General features: G+C 36.5%; 1 protein-coding gene across 1 annotated transcript in view; it reads right to left on the bottom strand.

Annotated features, from left to right (window-relative positions):
• Positions 1 to 23,004, bottom strand: part of SKAP2 (src kinase associated phosphoprotein 2) — a 169,156-nt gene that overhangs the window by 61,936 nt on the left and 84,216 nt on the right. Inside the window, exons 5-6 of the mRNA XM_081536337.1 lie at positions 5,042 to 5,119; positions 3,996 to 4,079 (exon numbers count right to left, since the gene is read on the bottom strand). Of these exons, the coding sequence (XP_081392463.1) occupies positions 3,996 to 4,079; positions 5,042 to 5,119 (162 nt within the window). The remainder of the gene's footprint in view (positions 1 to 3,995; positions 4,080 to 5,041; positions 5,120 to 23,004) is intronic.

Here is a 23,004-nt window from a genome sequence, read left to right as displayed (position 1 = left end):
GTACTCCCTCCTTTCACTCTCTGTGACAGTCTTGATAAATGAGTTGAGCCATGACAATCAAATGAAGAGGAAAGAGATGAAAACGAGGATATGATTTCACAAAGTGAGAAAGTATGTTATATGAAAGTATGTTTTATATATATATATATGTATTATCTTAAATGTGTATATATGTATATATACCTCATAAAGCCCCCAAATGATCATGAATGATAAATACAGATAATATTTACGGGTACAAAGGTAATAGTATTATTCACCCTAGAGGCTAGAACTAGTCTTTCTAAGCCATGATTATCTTGATGGGTCCAAATGTTTTTTGGCACACAGTGAGTTAGAAAATGTGAACCACATAACTGTCAAAGAGTAACAAAGTACAGTTTAACCCAGTAAGTGGTATCAACTTCTCTGCGCCTCTGTAATCCATTTATCTAAATCCTACTTAGCTGGAGGATCATAGTTCTCATATATCTAAATAGCTCTTTCCAAAGTTTAGATTAATGGTTCAAACATACAGTAAGCACTGACATACAAATTAGCTATCTGATGTCACATATAAAAATAAAAATTTCATGTGACATATACATTTTCTTGGGAAGAAAACAACACTAAGGAAATTAGGATCATGTCAAACAAGTAATTAAAAACTGTCTGAAGATACCTACCTCCCAAGTCCCTAAAAGCCAGAAGTGGCTAAGAATTCCAAAGAACTGCTAGAAAAAGATCTGAAATCTCAGTGGAAACAGGAGGCTTCATCGCGACAGGGAAGAGCTTAAGGAAATGTAAACCAAATCTTCATAGATCCATAAAAAGGGAATGAGAGAATAGTAATTTTTAAAAAGCTATGGCAGTGGCTAGATGGATCACAAAGTACTTAAAACACAAATTAAAAAGAATGTTATTACCTGAGGCCTCATGAGTTAAGAATAGAAATGGGAATTTAACTAACCTGGGTTTGATGCCTGGGTTGGGAAGATCCCCTGGAGAAGGGAAAGGCTACCCATTCCAGTATTCTGGCCTAGAGAATTCCATGGACTGTATAGTCCATGGGGTTGCAAAGAGTCAGACACGATTGAGTGATTTTCACTATCACTTTCCCCTCAAATAACTAGATTTTATTTAGAGTTTTAGCTTTTGAAATAAATATAAACATGTCTTGGGGATTATATTTGGGGATAAATTATATTAGATTTGGGGAAGACTCTTGCTAATCTTTGACCTAACAGTTCAGTTCAGTTCAGTCGTTCAGCCGTGTCCGACTCTTTGCGACCCCATGAATCACAGCACGCCAGGCCTCCCTATCCATCACCAACTCCCAGAGTTTACCCAAACCCATGTCCATTGAGTCAGTGATGCCATCCAACCATCTCATCGTCTGTCGTCCCCTTCTCCTCCTGCCCCCAATCCTTTCCAGCATTAGGGTCTTTTCCAATGAGTCAACTCTTTGCATGAGGTGGCCAAAGTACTGGAGTTTCAGCTTCAACATCAGTCCTTCCAATGAACACCCAGGACTGATCTCCTTTAGGATGGACTGGTTGGATCTTCTTGCAGTCCAAGGGACTCTCAAGAGTCTTCTCCAACACCACAGTTCAAAAGCATCAATTCTGTGGTGCTCAGCTTTCTTCACCCTCCAACTCTCACATCCATACATACCACTGGAAAAACCATACCCTTGACTAGACAGACCTTTGTTGGCAAAGTAATGTCTCTGCTTTTAAATATGCTATCTAGGTTGGTCATAACTTTCTTTCCAAGGAGTAAGCGTCTTTTAATTTCCTGGCTGCAATCACCATCGGCAGTGATTTTGGAGCCCCCCAAAATAAAATCTGACACTGTTTCCACTGTTTCCCCATCTACTTCCCATGAAGTGATGGGACCAGATGCCATGATCTTAGTTTTCTGACTGTTGAGCTTTAAGCCAACTTTTTCACTCTCCTCTTTCATTTTCATCAAGAGGCTCTTTAGTTCTTCTTTGCTTTCTGCCATAAGGGTGGTGTCATCTGCATATCTGAGGTTATTGATATTTCTCCCGGCAATCTTGATTCCAGCTTGTGTTTCTTCCAGCCCAGCGTTTCTCATGATGTACTCTGCATATAAGTTAAATAAGCAGGGTGACAATATACAGCCTTGACGTACTCCTTTTCCTATTTGGAACCAGTCTGTTCCATGTCCAGTTCTAACTGTTGCTTCCTGACCTGCATACAGGTTTCTCAAGAGACAGGTCAGATGGTCTGGTATTCCCATCTCTTTCAGAATTTTCCACAGTTTATTGTGATCCTCACAGTCAAGGGCTTTGGCATAGTTAATAAAACAGAAATAGATGTTTTTCTGGAAGTCTCTTGCTTTTTCAATGATCCAGTGGATGTTGGCAATTTGAGCTCTGGTTCCTCTGCCTTTTCTAAAACCAGCTTAGTATATGCCAGTTAGGACTATGACTGATGGAAGCAGATATTAGTATTCATTGATTTTTACAGAAATTACAAATGAGAAGCCTAACTAACCGAAGTCACAAGGATTTGAAACCTCCCTCTCCTGGTCTTATGAAATAGAAAACATTTCTTCACAGAAAAGTAAAATCTTGATCTCAGTTCACACTACTGTACAAAATTATATTTCTATAACAGTGACACATTTATTATTTATGATAATCATAATTTAACATGGACTCTAAATTTTCTGATAAAATTATCTACTTAATTAAGACTTAGCAGAAGAAAGAAGACGTTGATAGTTGTTTATAGTTTATATTTCATGGATACCATTATTACATAGAACATGTAAATTAGTAACAGAATGCAAACTAGCCCCTAAATTAATTTATAACTTGATAATCCCACTAACCAAAAGGTAGGACCAATTTCTAGCATCATGCATTTATTTCAAATTTATCTGAAATATAATAATCATATCTGCCAATTTGATAAGGAAAAACCCTAAAAATTGCAAATAATGTTAAATGAAACATAAACTTTCAAACAACACTGATAAGTAACAATTTCATGAGAAAGTTTATATGCAGTGATATTGGACTTTTATGCTTTTTTTACTCCTTAAGTGTTCTTTCTGGAAATGAATGTTAGCTATTTATATACAACCCTTACTTTATAATATTCAACTTCTGACTTGTTTTTCCTAGATAAGAGCAAAACTAAGAAAGCTTACATTCTTTAAATTTTAGTATTTAATGGCTTTATTTGTTCAAATAATGAACTTAAAATTAAAATTATGTTAACTACGACTAAGATAGTTGTTAATCAGCAAATGAAGTTACAGAATGTTATTTTATTGTTTCTAAATTAACACAGTGATAATAGCAGTTAAGAGCATGGACTCTAAACATTATGCTTTAAGGTTCAAATTTCAAAACTGCCATTACCATCTCTGGGACCTTAAACAAGTTACTTAATCTCTCTGTCCTCGGTTTTCTAAAAACTAAAATAAGTGGGACTAATAATGGTAGCTATCTCACAGAGTTGTAGTTAAATGAGTTAATATAACTTAAGTGCTTAGACAGCTAAGGTGCTTAGAACAGTAACACACCAACGTTTGTTGTCACTTTAATCTGTAAAAGAAACTGAGAAAGGAGTTGCACAGGTTTCATTGTTATCTAAATTTTTCCTTAAAATATTTGAAGGACAAAACATATTTTCTTCCCTTCAAAACTTGGACAACCCTAATGGTCTTAACTTTTCAGATATTCTACAATTATAGCCTGGAGGTAAACAATTCCTGAGGTAAAAGGCCACACAGATGAAAGTTTTCTCTTTCCTAATTCGATTAAACACAGTTCTGTTAACTTTTAAGGCACTATGAAATTTAGAGCATTTGTCAAATAATAGAATTATTAATTACCCTTAGGCTGTAATATTACAATTCTCAGTTATTTCTTCTCTATTTGTCTTCAGCTTGTTCTGTACCAAAAAAGGGAGGTGGCATAAAATGTCCCCCAAAATCCTCATTCAATAGAAGTTTATATAACTGAACATCAATACTACCTTTATCACTTCCATAATAATAGAACACTGTTTTACTGAGAGCGCACCACCGTTTCTGCCATTCAAATCCCAGAAAACTGTGATCTACAATAAAGGGAGAAAAGAAACAGTTTAGATGATATACATTACCTTTATAAATACAATGTGATTTTCCTACTGTAAAAGGAAAAGTTAGTTAATATGATTTCTAAGGTTCCTTTTAGCTGTAAAATTCTATGATGAATTAGTTTGTGTCTTCTTTTCCAAGACATGAACAAAACATAAAACAAAGTTAAAAGGAATACACTGAAGCAGAGATGGGGCTGCTATATTTGTGGGATCAACTACATGGCTAACAAACTTTCCTGATAGGAACAGTCAAAAAGGCATTTGACTATAATGTCTTAAGATAATTGATTCATCTGGGTCACATTTTCTCATCTGTCATAAAAAGGAGGGAGGAGGAGTTGACCTAGATTATTTCTGTTATCTCTTTCGGCTTTAAAATTCAGCTAGGAAAGCTAAGAAAAGCAAATGGAATATATATAGGAAGGCCCAAAGGGACTTCCTGAGAGATAAACTGAATGGTAATGAAGAGGCTTTCTGCTTTTCATTTCTTATATCATAATACTACCTCCATATTTCATTTCTATTATATATTGGTGTCGAAAGAGTGAGACCATATGGTCAACTCTCAATTATCATAGCCAACAGAGAGGAACACTGAATGAATAACAGAAAATGGCAGAAAATATGCTAAGCTTGATCTGAATCATAGCAAACATGGCGTATGCCAGGTCAGGAAAAGGATAACCCGCTGCTCAGCCAGGTGGGATAACAGTGAGAAGTCCCATCCTGGAGATACAGTCAAGGCAGGAAGAGGCAGGAAACAGCTCCTGAATCATCTACAAATACCCAAGGTTGACAACAATAAACTTGATCAAATGTTTTATTTTTTCTTAGAAAGTACTCTGAGCTGAAAGCTGTATTTTGTAGTTGGGATAATGTCATTAGATTTTCTTAGAGTCTTAGATTTTTAGGTTTTTCATTAGAATCATATAATTTACCTTTTCTGCGTTTTTCAAGGTAGCCAGCCTTTAACACAAAAGGAAGGTCCTGGGCTGCAATTGGAGGAAACTGGTTTCCTACGGAAGGTAGGGAGCAAAAAAAGCAGTGAATAATCCCTTTTAGAAAAATCAAGTATCAGATCTCATTAGATTCAGTATACTTTTAATTACTCAAATTAATTAAATCCAAGTCTATTAGTTTTATTTCATATGTATTCTATAGACTAGTCCGTCTCCACCTCCTGTCAATCTCATGAGCAAAAAATTGTTCTGTACTGTTACCTCTTAATAGATTATGCTCCCAAATACACAATAATATTATATAACTGAATGATCTCTAAAGGGTAATACTCTTTGACCTGCATTCTATAAGGAATGGACTACGACACTGTTATAAATATTAGTGTTCAATATCTTTATAAATTCATTAGAAATATACTACAGTTGCTTCAGCATTTTACTAAAATGCTAACAAGTGAAAATAACCAGTTCATGACAGTTTCCATGGAACACACCAATAAAAATAGTCTTAAAATATTTATGATAAATGTTTTGATAGGAAGCTTATTATATACAAATTAATCACAGAATTACCAACTGGGTTTTTTGTAAATATTCAGTAGCTATAAAATGATGTTATTTTTCCTTAAGAAACAAAAATTCAAATTAAAGTACTAATTTCAGTTTCCTGGTGGGTCAATTTTGTTCAGTTAACACAAAACAATTATCACTAAAATATATTTAAAATGGAGTAATAATTCTGAAATACATAGAAAATTTTAAGGAAAGTCAGTGGGAAAGTTTGAACAACTGTCCAATCAATGTATCCATTTAATCCATTGAAGGTAAAAGTTATTTAGTATAGTATTTTTGTACATAAAATAAAAGTAACATTAAGAATCTTATCTCTGTGAGTAAGTCCTGGTTAACCACTAAATTAAAGATGGTGACTACAGTTTGACTTGTTTTTTTAAAAGAAAAGAAAAAATGATTAATAGCATCTTTAAATTAAACTAGGTTACACTGACAAACAGAAATATTATATCACATAGAAATATAAAATTTTAGCTAATATAAAACCATTTAGAAAAATTTTCTTTCTAAATAAGATTTCTGAAAACAAAGTATTTACCTCTTCACCTAAGCAAGATGATAGTTTAGTTTTTGTGGAAGTATGCTTGGACTCAGTCTTTTATGTAATTGGCACATAGAGTTCTTAAGTGAACTACACAAAATCCCTTTTCAGGAAGCATCATTTGGATGACATTTCAGAATGAGAAAGCAAACATATTAATTAAATATTTAATATGATTATTGTATGTCATGAAAAAATTTGTAAGTGGTTTGTGCACAGTGGTAAAAATAGAAAATTCACTGCAAACATCCCGTAAATAATTCTGAGTCTTTCAGATGGTGGAAACAAACTCTTAAGCACTCATTTATGGATGAAATTAAGCTACCCGAGGAAGAGGCAACTTTTCAGTCTTTAGGTCTAATACAAAAAGGTACAGGGAGGGATTCATTACCTCCACTTGGCTAGATAAGGCTCACTGAGAAGCAGTGCCATGACCCTCTCATATCCACTGGAGCATAAAATAAATGTTCTTTACATATAAAATAAATGCTCTAAATCTTAGGAAGAAACTTTATATTCTGAAGAGAAATGGGTACCCGTAGCATGGCTTTAAACTTTAAAAAGTTACTGGTTCAGAAAAAAGGAGGGGAAGAAGTGGAAGAGAAGAAAGGGAATTAGAATTAACAAAGGTGAATATATATAACCTGAAGCTCTTGCTTTAAGAAAAATGTTGATTAAATTTCCATCTGATAAATCAATAAAATTTGATGTTACAAGCAACACTTATTCTGAATTCTAAATTCATGTCTCTAATATAAAATCTTTTATTTCATTCCTAAAGGGGAAAAACAAATTTTCTGACTAAAATTTCATTTTTCTAAACTCCTTTTGTTATTTGTCCAACACCTAGGTTTTGCTTAATATACACATGAATTTTTTAAAAAGTAAAAGTAAAGTAATAGTAATCCCTTTAGATACTTCAGATTTTAAGTTCTTAGAAGAACCATTTGACTTGTATAACACCATAAACATATAAACACTTAATACTTTTTGATGGTAGAAATTGAAAATTTGTAACAAGATATAAAAAGTAGAAATTTCTCTTTAAAAAAATATGAACTCTCGCATCATTTAGACCTCATATCACTGTACCTACAATGATCAACAGTATGTCACCATTTAAGGAGATATACACTGATTCAAATAATTATTATTGTTGTTCAGTTGCTCAGTTGTGTCCAACTCTTTGCGACCCCACAGACTGCAACATGCTAGGCTTCCCTGTCCTTCGCTATCTTCCAGAGTATGCTTATGTCCATTGAGTTGGTGATGCCATGCAACCGTCGCATTCTCTGTTGCCCCCTTCTCCTCCTGCCTTCAATCCTTTCCAGCATCAGGGCCTTTTCCAATGGATCAGCTCTTTGCATCAGGTGGCCAAAATATTGGAGCTTCAGCTTCAGCATCAGTCCTTCCAATGAATACTGAGGACTGATTTCCTTTAGATTGACTGGTTTGATCTCCTTGCAGTCCAGGGGACTCAAGAGTCTTATCCAGCACCACAGTTTAGAAGCATCAGTTCTTCAGTACTCAGCCTTCTTTATGGTCCAAATAATTATTAATAAGACTATCACAGACAGAGGTGCCTGGCGGGCTATACAGTCCATGGGACTGCAAAGAGTCAGACAACCACTGTGCAAATAACACACACACACACACACACAAATGCAGGTATGCTGATACATGAAGAAAAGAAAGGTAAAGCTAATATAAATTTATCTGGCAGGTATCAACAAAGAGTTGCTGAAAATCTGCCAAACACAATTATATTATCTCACCAAGAGAAACTATGCATCACAGCCAATTACAACATTCCAACAAACTCACAATTATATTATCAACTCTGTTTCACTACCAAAATTTACACTCTTGTCTCAAAAATAAGTTTAGCACTAAGCTTTAATCCTTTGGCACAGGATTAGGCATTCAGTAAATGTTGGCTTTTATTAATTATAATTAAATATTATTATTATACTTCAGTTCAGTCACTCAGTCGTGCCCAACTCTTTGCAACCCCATGAACGGCAGCACGCCAGGCCTCCCTGTTCATCACCAAACCCATGTCCATTGAGTCGGTGATGCCATTCAACCATCTCACCCTCTGTTGTCCCCTTCTCCTCCTGCCCTCAATCTTTCCCAGCATCAGGGTCTTTTCAAAGGAGTCAGTTCTTCGCATCAAGTGGCCAAAGTATTGGAGTTTCAGCTTCAGCATCAGTGCTTCCAATGAATATTCTGGACTGATTTCCTTTAGGATGGACTGGTTGGATCTCCTTGCAGTCCAAGGGACTCTCAAGAGTATTCTTCAACACCACAGTTCAAAAGCATCAATTCTTCTGCACTCAGCTTTCTTTATAGCCAACTCTCACATCCATACATGACCACTGGAAAAACCTTTATTATACTTAATATAACTATTAATTCAAATGAATGGTTACCAATGTGAATACAAGACTATTTAATGTTGCCTAGGGAATTTTAATCAGACAAATGAAAAAAAGCATGATTTGGTAACTATATGAGTTAAGCATTACAGTTATTTTAAAAGCAACTTGAAGATTTCTTTCTGAATATATGAAAGTGGGTGATGGAGAAATTATATCCTAACTCAAAGGAGAAAAAATAATTAACCTATACTCCAGGGCAGCTTATTCATACTGAAGACTATTACCTCATAGTTTTCTAAAGTGGCCAAAAATTTTCACTACCGTGACAAAATAAACATATAATGACAAAGACAAGTCTTCTTTTTATAATATGAGCATGTATTTCTTATATAATAGTCCAACTTTTCTAAAGAAGATCAATATTAGACATTAAAACTAATACCCTATAAGAGCAGGCAAGGAATGGGTCTTCTTCCAATTTGACATTTTGGAATCTGAAATATGAAAAATGGTAACAATGTCACAGAAACTTCAAAGAAACAAGTATCGTGTACCTAATATATCCTACTAACTCAGTGGGAAAAAAGAAGCAGTGGAATCCAAATTTTCTTATAGTTAGGTAGGTATCAATATTTTATTCACAAGGCCACTGTTTTTAAAAGATAACTGAGGAATTCTAGATTGTATATGAAACTTTTGTCTTAAAATCAAACTGTGTTATATAGTGGACATAGTCCACCAGCAAGCTAAAGGAATGTATTCTAGAATACAGAAGAGTTCCAAAGCATGAAAATATTAAAAAAGAAATTACCTAAAACCGAAGTGAGGTATTACCCAATTTTAGTAATTTTACTAATCTACAGTTTTAATTTTTTCCCTTGAAACTAGGAGGAAAAATACTGAAATCTTTAAATATAGCCATGTATTTAAGAAATAAGTTCTATCTTTCAAAATGCTTTAAATATTAAAATATTTAATAACATTATTTAATAAAACATTAAATAATACCCTCATTCTAAGATCCCATGAAATATATACACATTGATATTTTTCTTGCACTTTCAATAACAAATGGCCAAGGATCAAGATGGGTTTAACTTTCAAAAATATCTAAACTGAAAACTGTTCACAACATATTTTCATAGAACAATGGATAACTGCCTTTAGATCTAGCATAGAATTGTTTTATGTCATTTCAAAGGTTTAATTTCTAACTGGAATCATGGCCTGGAATATCTGTGAAAGAAAATAAATACATAAATATTTTTCATAGTCTACTAAGTCAATTCACATGGAAAATTTGGAATCCCAAATCTTTTCATCGGTTTTTTTTTAGTGGCAACACGAAAATTATGTATTCAAAGGACACATGAAACAACAGTAACACTTAAGAAAAGAACTACTACAGTAACTAAAAGATTACTACTTGCGTTTCCTTAGCATAGTCCTTTTATAGTTTATTTTCTCACGTATCACTACTACTCTCTTCAGAAACGATTAACCAATGAATATACTAGTACTGGTGATCCCTAAATCTATCATAATACTTACATAAAAAAAAAAAAAAGGCTCATATTTGGTTAGACACAAAGATGGTCAGCTTCCAATTAGCAGGACCATAGAATCCCCAGAGGTAGGGGGCAAAAATAGAGGTTGCAACTCACAGGTTTGCCATCTGTTAGTCTCTCCACCCCCTCTATAAAGTGGCAAGTCATTTTGAAAGCTACTCAGCAAAAACTGAATAACTATTAGGGTAATTCACATTTGCCTTTATTAACACTGTTTCTTGATATGGAAATTCCAATAGCCTCATGAGAATCATCAACAGGTCTATCTGAAAACAAAGAAAATAATAACTCAATATTACAGCTCTATGCTCACAGGAAATGCTTCAATGAATATGGTCCAAAAGATATATTAAATGCTTGTTTAGAGTCCAATCAAAAGCTATATTATATCAAATATATATATGTAACTGTGGCTGATACTGATTTTCATGGAGATCTGTCAATATGTAAAATTCAAGTGGCAATAATAGAAAAATTAAGAATCAAAATTAAGAGAAATCTTAAATCATGGGGGTTCATCAATAACCACTAAAATAGCAGTCAAAAAGCCATAGATTGAAAGTATGTGTGGATTATGTTATCCATAAAATTATATTATCCTCATTCACTTAAAACTGCTTCTTTTATTTAAGAAGTATGGCCAGGATTTGAACTATCTAATTACATATCTTAAGACTGCTTTTTTAGATAAATTTTTAGTATAGGACTGCTGTCCTTAGCTCATAAATTTAGATGTAAAAATAATATCTCTTGAAGATTTCTGATTCTTTGGTCCAGTGATAGACCTTAAGCTGTCACATTTTTTAATACATTAAAATTATTGCTTATAGAATTTAAAAAATGCTTTTATCCAAAAATTCCAGACACACCAGTTTATGGAAATGCCTGCAAGACTCCTTCAGTTATTTATAGGGACAAAAGCATATCAATGTACTGAGCCCATCATTTTAAAATAAGGTTCAATATGAGCAATTTCACTTTATATACAAGACTTCTTTTTCATATATTTATAATACTGGGCACTCTTTATACTTTTATATTTTGGTAAAGGCTACTTTTTAATAATACATCATTAGATTCCACAGAAATAAGTTAAATTTCATCTCCTATATACAGTTACTTCTCAGCTACTTTATGTCTTGACTATATCTTTTTTTTTTTTATTAGTGGTTAAAAACAACACAAATTTCTAATCTTCCAGTTCTGGAGGTCAGAAGTCCAGAAAGTGTCTCATGGGCTAAAATCAAGGTATCAGCAGGACTGTGTTCCTTCTGGAGCCTGGAGGACAGACTCTGTTTCCTTCCCTTTCCAGCCCCTAAAGGTCGACCTATTTCACTGGCTATTGGCCTTCTTCCATCTTTAAAGCCAGCAATGGTCATTTGAGTCTTTTTCATAATGCCATTTTTCTGGTTCCAATTCTTTTGCCTCCTTCTTCTCATTTAAAGTGAAAGGTGAAAGTGAGGTCGCTCAGTCATGTTCAACTCTTTGAGAGCCTATGGACTGTAGCCTAGCGGACTCCTCTGTCCTTGGAATTTTCCAGGCAAGAGTACTGGAGTAGGTTGCAGTTTCCTTCTCCAGCTTCTCATTTAAAGGTCCTTGTATTTACATTATGGGCTTCCCTTGTAGCTCAGCTGGTAAAGAATCTGCCTGTAACGCAGGAGACCCAGGTTCAATTCCTCGGTTGGGAAGATTCCCTGGAGAAGGAAACGGCAACCCACTCCAGTATTCTCGCCTGGCCCACCTGGGTAATCTCCTTATTTTAAAGTCAGCTGATTAGCAATCTGACTCCAAAGGATTCGGATGTGGACTTCTCTGAGGCACTATTATTGTGCCTACTGTACCCCTCATTATCATATCAATTGGCTATTGATTTTTGCATATATTTGTAACGTATGTATCTGTCCACATCTTCTCTGTAACAAGAAATAAACTTAGCTAAATTCAGAAAACCAATTTTTTTTTAAAGTTTATTATACACAAGCACAGAGAAACTGTGGTACAAGCTTAAAATGGAATATATTTTTTTCCTTAAATTAAAAACAAAATTATAAATATATCAAACATTTAAGATATTCTAAATAATTAAGTATATATGGTTATGAATTGGATTTTAATGTTTTACTTTAACACAAAAACATGTCCCAATCTGACTTTTTTAAATATAATTCTTATTGAATTATAGTTGATCAAGGGCTTCTCTGGTGGTTCAGATGGTAAAGAATCTGCCTACAATGCAGGAGACCTGGGTTTCATCCCCAGGTATGGAAGATCCCCTGAAGAAGAAATGACAACCCACTCAAATATGCTTGCCTAGAGAATCCCATGGACAGAGGATCCTGGTGGGCTACAGCCATGGGGTCGCAAAGAGTCAGACTCAACTGAATCACTTTCACTTTTTCACATATAGTTGGGTCTACAATGCTATTGTAAGTTTAAGGTATACAGCAAAGTGATTCAGTGATTCATATATATATATATATATATATATCATTTTTCCCCCCCAGATCCTTTTTCCTTACAGGCTATTACAAAATATTGAGTATCTTCCCTATGTTATACAGGTGGAATGTGTTTGCAATCTGATTTGTGTTTTAGGATTGTGGTTAAAACCTTGAGTCTTAAACTCAAATTGTAGCTTGACTATTAGTTCCATGACTTAGGCAAGTTGCTTGATTTCACTGAATTTAGTTTTCAAATCTTTGAATGTAGGTATTAAGAGGGCACACTATGGAGAATTACCATGGAGATTTAGAAATATAATATTTGAGATAACTCTAAAACGTTACTTCTTCTCTTTAAATAGCAATGCAAATTTGCCAAGTCCATTGCTCCATACATAAGAAAACAAGAAAGCTAAAAAGAAAAACCACTACAATAAAGTCTGAAAGCCTTTTAATAATACAAATTACTCTCCAGATATAACTATTTGGCTATGGTTTTTCCAGCAGTCATGTATGGATGTGAGAGTTGGACTATAAAGAAAGCTGAGCGCAGAAGAATTGATGCTTTTGAACTGTGGTGTTGGAGAACACTCTTGAGAGTCCCTGGGACTGCAAGGAGATCCAACCAGTCCATCCTAAAGGAGATCAGTCCTGGGTGTTCATTGGAAGGACTGATGTTAAAGCTGAAACTCCAATACTTTAGCCACCTGATGCAAAGAGCTGACTCATTTGAAAAGACCCTGATGCTGGGAAAGATTGAGGGCAGGAGGGGAAGGGGACGACAGAGGATGAGATGGTTGGATGGCATCACCAACTCAATGGACATGAGTTTGGGTAAACTCTGGGAGTTGGTGATGGACAGGGAGGCCTGGAGTGCTGCGGTTCCTGGGATTGCAAAGAGTTGGACACAACTGAGCGATGGAACTGAACTGAACTGATAGCTATTTGGCCAAAATTTCTGATGCATGAAAAAAATTAATGGTATTGCACATGGTAAACTAGTATAAATGAAAAAGAACACAATTCATTTATAAAACAAATTATTAACTAGCTTATATTATGTGCAAGGCATTTTTCTAAATATTACCTAAAGCAGACAACTAGAAAATAAACTCAACTTCCTTGAAAATTTGTTGAAAATATTCTGAAAGAAATATCAAATAATTTATGCATAAAATTTCAAGAATAATTAATAATTGATTTTACTCCTTCCTTTCAGAATTTTCCACAGTTTATTGTGATCCACACAGTCAAAGGCTTTGGCATAGTCAATAAAGCAGAAATAGATGTTTTTCTGGAACTCTCTTGCTTTTTCGATGGTCCAGCGGATGTTGGCAATTTGATCTCTGGTTCCTTTGCCTTTTCTAAAACCAGCCTGAACATCTGGAATTTTACGGTTCACATATTGCTGAAGCCTGGCTTGGAGAATTTTGAGCATTACTTTACTAGTGTGTGAGATGAGTGCAATTGTGCGGTAGTTTGAGCATTCTTTGGCATTGCCTTTCTTTGGGATTGGGAATGAAAACTGACCTTTTCCAGTCCCATGGCCACTGCTGAGTTTTCCAAATTTGCTGGCATATTGAGTGCAGCGCTTTCACAGCATCATCTTTTAGGATTTGAAATAGCTCAGCTGGAATCCCATAACCTCCACTAGCTTTGTTTGTAGTGATGCTTCCTAAGGCCCACTTGACTTCACATTTCAGGATGTCTGGCTCTAGGTGAGTGACCACACCATCGTGATTATCTGGGTCATGAAGATCTTTTTTGTACAGTTCTGTGTATTCTTGCCACCTCTTCTTAATATCTTCTGCTTCTGTTAGGTCCATACCATTTCTGTCCTTTATTGAGCCCATCTTTGCATGAAATGTTCCCTTCTTATCACTACTTTTCTTGAAGAGATCTCTTGGGAAATCTATATGCAGGTGAGGAAGCAACAGTTAGAACTGGACATGAAACAACAGACTGGTTCTAAATCAGGAATGGAGTACGTTAAGGCTGTATGTTGTCACCCTGCTTATTTAACTTATATAGAGAGTACATCATGAGAAAAGCTGGGCTGGAAGAAACACAAGCTGGAATCAAGATTGCCGGGAGAAATATCAATAACCTCAGATATGCAGATGACACCACCCTTATTGCAGAAAGTGAAAAAGAACTAAAGAGCCTCTTGATGAAAGTGAAACAGTAGAGTGAAAAAGTTGATTTAAAGCTCAACATTCAGAAAACGAAGATCATGGCATCCAGTCCAATCACTTCATGGGAAATAGATGGGGAAACAGTGTCAGACTTTATTTTTGGGGGCTCCAAAATCACTGCTGATGGTGATTGCAGCCATGAAATTAAAAGACACTTACTCCTTGGAAGGAAGGTTATGACCAACCTAGATAGCATATTTAAAAGCAGAGACATTACTTTGTCAACAAAGGTCCATCTAGTCAAGGCTATGGTTTTTCCAGTAGTCATGTATGGATGTTAGAGTTGGACGATGAAGAAAGCTGAGTGCTGAAGAATTGATGCTTTTGAACTGTGGTGTTGGAGAAGACTCTTGAGAGTCCCTTGGACTGCAAGGAGATCCAACCAGCCCATCCTAAAGGAGATTAGTCCTGGGTGTTCATTGGAAGGACTGATGTTGAAGCTGAAACTCCAATACTTCGGCCACCTCATGCGAAGAGTTGACTCATTGGAAAAGACCCTAATGCTGGGAAGGATTGGGGGCAGGAGGAGAAGGGGACGACAGATGATGAGATGGTTGGATGGCATCACCGACTCAATGGACATGGGTTTGGGCAGACTCCGGGAGTTGCTGATGGACAGGGAGGCCTGGAGTGTTGTGATTCGTGGGGTCGCAGAGTCGGACACAACTGAGTGACTGCGCTGAACTGAAAAATGTCTTTTTAAAAGATTTCCATTTTGGTTTAAAAGCACATTCATACAAACATGAGACAAATTAGTAATGAGAAAACTGATAGCTATGGAAGGAAAAAGAGGCTCTTTTTGTATGTAGATTCCTCTAGCAAACTATATTAAATATGAAATAAATATAATTTAGACTGGATTCTTAAGCTCCTTTCCATTCAACTATGTTTTACTTTCGCATAGGCTATACAGTAATCTTATTTTTTTTCTCTTTTGTAACTGTTTTATGTTTTAAATTTAAGCTATAAATTTTTATAATTATTTTTAGAATAAAAGTAACATTTTTCTAATTTATAATATTCTTTAAGTTCATTTTCATTGATTTATTTTTCCTATTCTGTGTATAAAAAGTTTAGAGTCATTAACAATATAAGATCATATCTGAAGTATCTGAAATAGGAATCCACAGAATGTCTTCTATGTTGTACGACATAATAAAAGATACACTTTTGTTTCTGCCTTGAAGAAAGAACAGATAGATAAACATACATACATACATAAACATTCTATTCCCATCTCCCCAAAGAATCTATTATTGAGGGGTGGTTAAAATAAGTGAAAAATATTTAGTATGAAAATATCAACTGTGAAATCATTTTATGACTAACCTAAATTATTGAGTTCGGATTGATTCTGCCATTCAAAGTGTTACAAGGTTCCTCTTGAAATGCATGCATGCTATCTCTCTTTTCTCCCTCTCTCACGCAGACACACCACACACACTCACACACACACACAATTTATCTTCCTCTCATATGAAACATATTTTTCTGTAAGTCTCTTTTTTCAATATAAGTATGATTAACACATCCTTACCTATTAATTTAGTAATACACTGCTTTATTTCTCCCACAAAGCATTTCACAATCATTTTTTTTTACCGTGTTGTATGAATTCTTTTTTTAATTAATAAATTTATTTTAATTGGAGACATTACTTTATAATATTGTAGTGGTTTTTGCCATACACTGACATGAATCAGCCATGGGTGTACATGTGTTCCCCATCCTGAACCCCCCCTCCCACTTCCCTTCCCAGGCATTTGTATAGATATATTTGGTAAAGAAATTAAAAGCAAACAGGAGAAATTTGTATGTATGTGTGTGTGTGTGTGTGTATATATATATATATACATATATACACAAACATAGCAAGTACCTGTATAGAAAAATGTTAATATTAAGGGAATATGAGTAAAGGGTATACTTGGAATTCTTTGCACTATTCTTTTGACTTTTCTATAAATGACACTATTTCAAATTAAAAAAAATAAAACATAAGTAAAAAATTAAGACAAAACTAGGAATCAGGGTAGAACACAAAAGTTGGAAATGCAAAACTACTACTTAGCAGGAGTGGGGCAAAAATTCAGTTAAAAGTTTTATAATAATCAACATGAAGCAAGAAATAATGAATTATGTGATTCACCGCCCATAAGATAAATACAGATCATTGCTCAGGGAGGAACAAGCAGCAACTATTCTTGGTTCCCAGCACTGAGATAAGAAAGAAATTTCTCCCATGTGGTCACAATGTCCTCAATAATATTTTTACAGTAAGTAAAATAAAAGTTTCATAGGGTTGCTTTGTATAACATCACTCATATTGAGCCAACAGCATAATGCCACAGTAAGATTCAGTAAAAGCAATTCTACAGAGTACAAAACCAGGTAGCCCAAGTATATAACTCCCAAGCAGCTTTGTTAAACTTAAGGATAAAATCACAGAATTCCTATAGGAATAGGCACCCTGAACATTTTTCAGACAATCCCTCTAAAACACTACTTGTCTTGATCAAACTTTTGGTAAATATTAAATCCCAGGCAGAAGATATGACCCCTGCAAGAAGCTAAGACAGCTCTTTTCTGTTACTGCTTAAGAGTCATATCCCTTAACAAGCAGCCAAGCTGGGAGTAATGTTGATATATACTCTTATTTATAAATTTACATATAAATTTGTAAGGTTTAATAGCTTTGCAGGGCCTGGATGAAGATAACCTTAGCACAAAAACAAATCAGCAGCTGTCCTTAAAGTTCGCAGTGCCAGAATAATTCTAGCTTTCAAAACATTTGCACATGCCCACTTTACCTAAATAAAACATCCACAGAACAACATGTTACTGAGAATAAGAGTATGAGTCTACTCTACAATATGAACTGGTAATCTTATGCACATCTGGGTAACTGAAAGAATTAGAAAACATTGTTATTTATGTAACTGAGTAAATTACTACAGAATACAAATTGAAACTTCAATATTAGAACAGTTAATGCATAGCATGTTTTTTTCCTCTAGTACCTGAAAATAAAAGCATGCCATATGCTTAATCATCTTTCTGGTCATCAACTTTAGAATAACTGTTAACAGTCAAAAGTGGGACTGGCTCAGAAGAGAGACGTTCACATGGTACCTACAGTATTAGCCTAAAATAATGTGTTCACAAGTTTGTCTTTTCTACTAGGCTTTGAGCAAGGGATCATGACAGTGATTCTCAAACTTGAGTGTGCACCAAAATCACCAAGGGTATGTATTTAAAATGTAGAAGCACAACACTGAATCAAACAACATTGTTCTTGATGGTATATTTTAAAACCTCATCTAGTACTAGTTTATAGGATTTATAAAATATGTTCTAAAGATGTTTAATATAAAATTAAAAGAACATCAATAAGTAGATAAAATACACTTCTGCAGTCACAACACTGAAAACAGAGGGAAAATGCCAGACGTACAAACGCTCATGAGTGTAATGATTTTGTTTACAGCGTATCTAACTTTTGAGTCATTAAAATAATTCTATAGGAGAGCAGAAGATGGCGGAGGAATAGGACGGGGAGACCACTCTCTCCTCCACAAATTTATCGAAAGAACATCTGAACGCTGACCAAACTTCACAAAACTACTTCTGAAGGCTGGCTGAGGACGTCAGGCTTTCACAAAAACTGCGCATTATCTTCAAAAGAGGTAGGAGAAATTATAAAAGATAAAAAGAGAGACAAAAGAGTTAGGGACGGAGACCCGTCCCGGGGAGGGAGTCGTAAAAGAGGAGGAATTTCCAAGCACCAGGAAACCCTCTCACCGGCGGGTGTGGGGGAGGATTTTTTATCTCGGAGGGCAACGTAACTGGGAGGAAAAAATAAATAAAATCGACAGATTACGTGCCTAAAGCAACTCCCAGCAAAGAACCCCAGACGCTCGCATCATCCGCCACCAGCAAGTGGGGGCTGAACGGAGAGGAGCGGGCGGCATTGCCTAGGGTAAGGACCGGGCCCGAGTGCCCCGAGGGCAATCTGAGGGAGCTAACGTGAGATAGTAACCTAAACTGTGGGATAGCGAGAGAGAGAGAGAACTATCCCGCGAAAAGCCCAACTCTAAGGCACTGCCGGCCCGCTCACAGAACAAAGGACTGAGCGATACCAGAGGAGAGCTAGCCGGCTGCGGACCGCGCCATCCCCCGCCGGACACAGCGGGCAGGCGGGGCCCGCTAGAGCCGGAAAGGGGCAAACTCGGCTCCAGAGAGGGCACCCCCTACCAAACTGAAAACAGGCTCCCAGTTTTTAAGCAAAGACTGCCTGAGATCCCGGAGGGTCGACAGCAGCCGGGAGGGTCGCAGCCAGAGACCAGCTCCCCAGAACCGACACAAAGCACACCGGAGCCGGGCGCGCCCGTAAACCGAGGCGGGGACCAGGGAGGTGATAAGCCGCACCGCCCCAACAGGGGACAGCGCCCTCGCCAAACTCCTGGCCGCCTGGGCAGCTCCGACCGGGAACGGCACAAGCCGCGGGCAAAATCGAGTCTGCGCCTTTGTGGAGTAACCGGGAGCCTGAACCTGAGCGGCTTAGTCCTGGGAAGTGCACGCAGCTCAGGGCCCGCTCCCCGGCCGAGTAACCTGAAGCCTGAGCAGGGTAGACGGGGAAAGCACACACGCCGTGAGCGGGGGCGAACCCAGTGCGGCCGAGACACTGCGAGCTTACCACACACACGCCAGAATTGCAGTGTTCCTTCCTCCCCACAGCACGATTGAACAAGCGAACCTAAAGAGATCACCTCCACCGCTTTGTTGCAGGGCGGAAATTAGATACTGAAGAGATCTCCAAACAGAAGTCAAATAAACAGAGGGAAGTGCTTTGGAAGGGACAGGCCAACAGATTAAGATCCCTGTAGCTAATACCGACTGCATTAAAAAGGACCTACAGATCTTGAAAAGTATAAGCAGGAATAAGGATCTATCTAAAACTGAGCAGATCCCACACTGCTCACAACAGCTCCAGAGAAAGTCCGGGATATATATATTTTTTACTATTATTTTTTTTTTTTTAATTTTTTTTTTAATTAAAAAAAATTTTTTTTTTCTCTTCTTTCCTTTTTCTTCAAGTCCTCTATTACACCTTTAACTTTCATTTTCATAACACACTATTAACTTGCAAAAAAAAAAAAACCCCTATTTTTGAAGCAAACTACATACATATATCTTATACCTTTTGTGTTTTTTTTTTTTAATGTTTTTTTCCTGTTCTACATTTTTTTACTGTTTCTTTTTTTACTGTTTTACTGGTTTTTTTTTCTTTTTACACTGTTCCCTTTTTTCTTTTTTTTTTTTCTTTTTTTTTTTAGATTGTAAGTTTTATAAGAGTCTAACCTCTACTCTAGATTTTTAATCTGTGTTTTACATATTTGATATCAACTTTGTACATTTAAGAACCCAATCTTTAGGACCCATTTTTACTCAGGAGTGTGATCACTGGCCTGATCACTCTCTCCCCCTATTGATGCTCTTTCTTCTCCCCCAGGGAACCTCTATCTCCCACCCTCCTCCTTCTCTTCTCAACCCAATTCTGTGAATCTCTGAGGGTGTTCTGGGTACCGGAGAACACTTCAGGAACAGGATACTGCCCAGATCTCTCTCTCCCCTCTTAATTCCTCCCTTTCTACTCATGCTCACCTCTGTTACCTTCCTCCCCCCTCTCTATGTATCTCTGTGAATCACTCTGAGGGTTCCAAACTGTGGAAAGCACGGAGGGAAGTGCTTACTGGCTAGATTGCTCTCTCCACATTTGAATTCCCCTCTTCCCCTCCTGGTCACTTCAACCCACCCCCCCCACCTCATCTCTCCATGTAACTCAGTGAACCTTTCTGGGTATCCCTCACTGTGGAGAATCTTTTCACCATTAACCTAAAAGTTTTATTATTGAGGCTGTATGGAAGGAGAAGTCTTGAGGCTACTGCAAGAATAAGACTGAAAGCCAGGGGAAACATTAATTAATAAGAGACCATCCAATAGCCTCCATAAATTCACTGAAACCAAGCTCCACCCAAGAGATAATAAGTTCCAGAGCAAGACATACCACGCAAATTCTCCAGCAACGCAGGAACATAGACCTGAGCATCAATATACAGGCTGCCCAGAGGCACACCAAATCCATAGACATCTCAAAAATTAATACTGGTCACTCCATTACACTCAAGAGAGCAGAAATCCAGCTCCACCCACCAGAACACCGACACAAGCTCCCCCAACCAGGAAACCTTGACAAGCCACCTGTCCAACCCCAACCGCAGTGAGGAACCTCCACAACAAAGAGGAACTTCATACTACCAGAATACAGAAGGGCCACGCCTAACACAGCAATCTAAACAAGATGAAAAGGCAGAGAAATACTCAGCAAGTAAAGGAAAATGAGAAATGCCCACAAAGCCAAACAAAAGAGGAGGAGATAGGGAATCTATCCGAAAAAGAATTTAGAATAAGGATAATAAAAATGATCCAAAATCTTGAAAGCAAAATGGAGTTACAGATAAATAGCCTGGAGACAAAGATTGAGAAGATGCAAGAAATGTTTATCAAGGACTTAGAAGAAATAAAAAGGAATCAATATAGAATGAATAATGAAATAAAGGAGATAAAAGACACTCTGGAGGGAACCAACAGTAGAATAACGGAGGCAGAAGATAGGATAAGTGAGGTAGAAGATAGAATGATGGAAATAAACGAAGCAGAGAGGAAAAAAGAAAAAAGAATCAAAAGAAATGAGGAAAACCTCCGGGACCTCTGGGACAATATGAAACGCCCCAACATTCGAATCATAGGAGTCCCAGAAGAAGAAGATAAAAGGAAAGGCCATGAAAAAATACTCGAGGAGATAATAGTTGAGAATTTCCCTAAATTGAGGAAAGAAATAGTCACAGAAGTCCAAGAAACCCAGAGAGTTCCAAACAGGATAAACCCAAGGCGAAACACCCCAAGACACATATTAATCAAATTAACAAAGATCAAACACAAAGAACAAATATTAAAAGCAGCAAGGGAAAAACAACAAATAACACACAAGGGGATCCCCATAAGGATAACAGCTGATCTTTCAATAGAAACCCTTCAGGCTAGAAGGGAATGGCAGGACATACTTAAAGTAATGAAAGAGAATAATCTACAACCCAGATTACTGTACCCAGCAAGGATCTCATTCAGATATGAAGGAGAATTCAAAAGCTTTACAGACAAGCAAGAGCTGAGGGAATTCAGCACCACCAAACCAGCTCTCCAGCAAATGCTAAAGGATCTTCTCTAAACAGGAAACACAGAAAGGATGTTTCAACACGAACTCAAAACAACAAAGTAAATGGCAACGGGATCATACTTATCAATAATTACCTTAAATGTAAATGGGTTGAATGCCCCAACCAAAAGGCAAAGGGTTGCTGAATGGATACAAAAACAAGACCCCTATATATGCTGTCTACAAGAGACCCACCTCAAAACTAGGGACACACACAGGCTGAAAGTGAAAGGATGGAAAAACATATTCCATGCAAACGGAGACCAAAAGAAAGCAGGAGTCGCAATACTCATTTCAGATAAAATAGACTTTAAAATAAAGGATGTGAAAAGGGACAAAGAAGGACACTACATAAAGATCAAAGGATCAATTCAAGAAGAAGACGTAACAATCATAAATATATATGCACCCAACATAGGAGCACCACAATATATAAGGCAAATACTAACAAGTATGAAAGGGGAAATTAACAATAACACAATAATAGTGGGAGACTTTAATACTCCACTCACGCATATGGATAGATCAACTAAACAGAAAATTAACAAGGAAACACAAACTTTAAATGATACAATAGACAAATTAGATTTAATTGATATTTACAGGAGTTTCCACCCCAAAACAATCAATTTTACCTTTTTCTCAAGTGCACATGGAACTTTCTCCAGGATAGATCACATCCTGGGCCATAAATCTAGCCTTGGTAAATTCAAAAAAATTGAAATCATCCCAGCCATCTTCTCTGACCACAATGCAGTAAGATTAGACCTCAATTACAGGAAAAAAACTATTAAAAGTTCCAACATATGGAGGCTAAACAACACGCTTCTGAATAACCAACAAATCACAGAAGAAATCAAAAAAGAAATAAAATTATGCATAGAAACGAATGAAAATGAAAACACAACAACCCAAAACCTATGGGACACTGTAAAAGCAATACTAAGGGGAAGGTTCATAGCAATAC

This window comes from Giraffa tippelskirchi, chromosome 10 (genome assembly GCF_054371585.1).
Source record: "Giraffa tippelskirchi isolate mGirTip1 chromosome 10, T2T-mGirTip1v1.2.pri, whole genome shotgun sequence".
Classification (NCBI taxonomy): domain Eukaryota; kingdom Metazoa; phylum Chordata; class Mammalia; order Artiodactyla; family Giraffidae; genus Giraffa; species Giraffa tippelskirchi.
The sequence above is the reverse complement of the archived record's forward strand: the minus strand, read 5'-3'. Positions and strand labels throughout refer to the sequence as shown.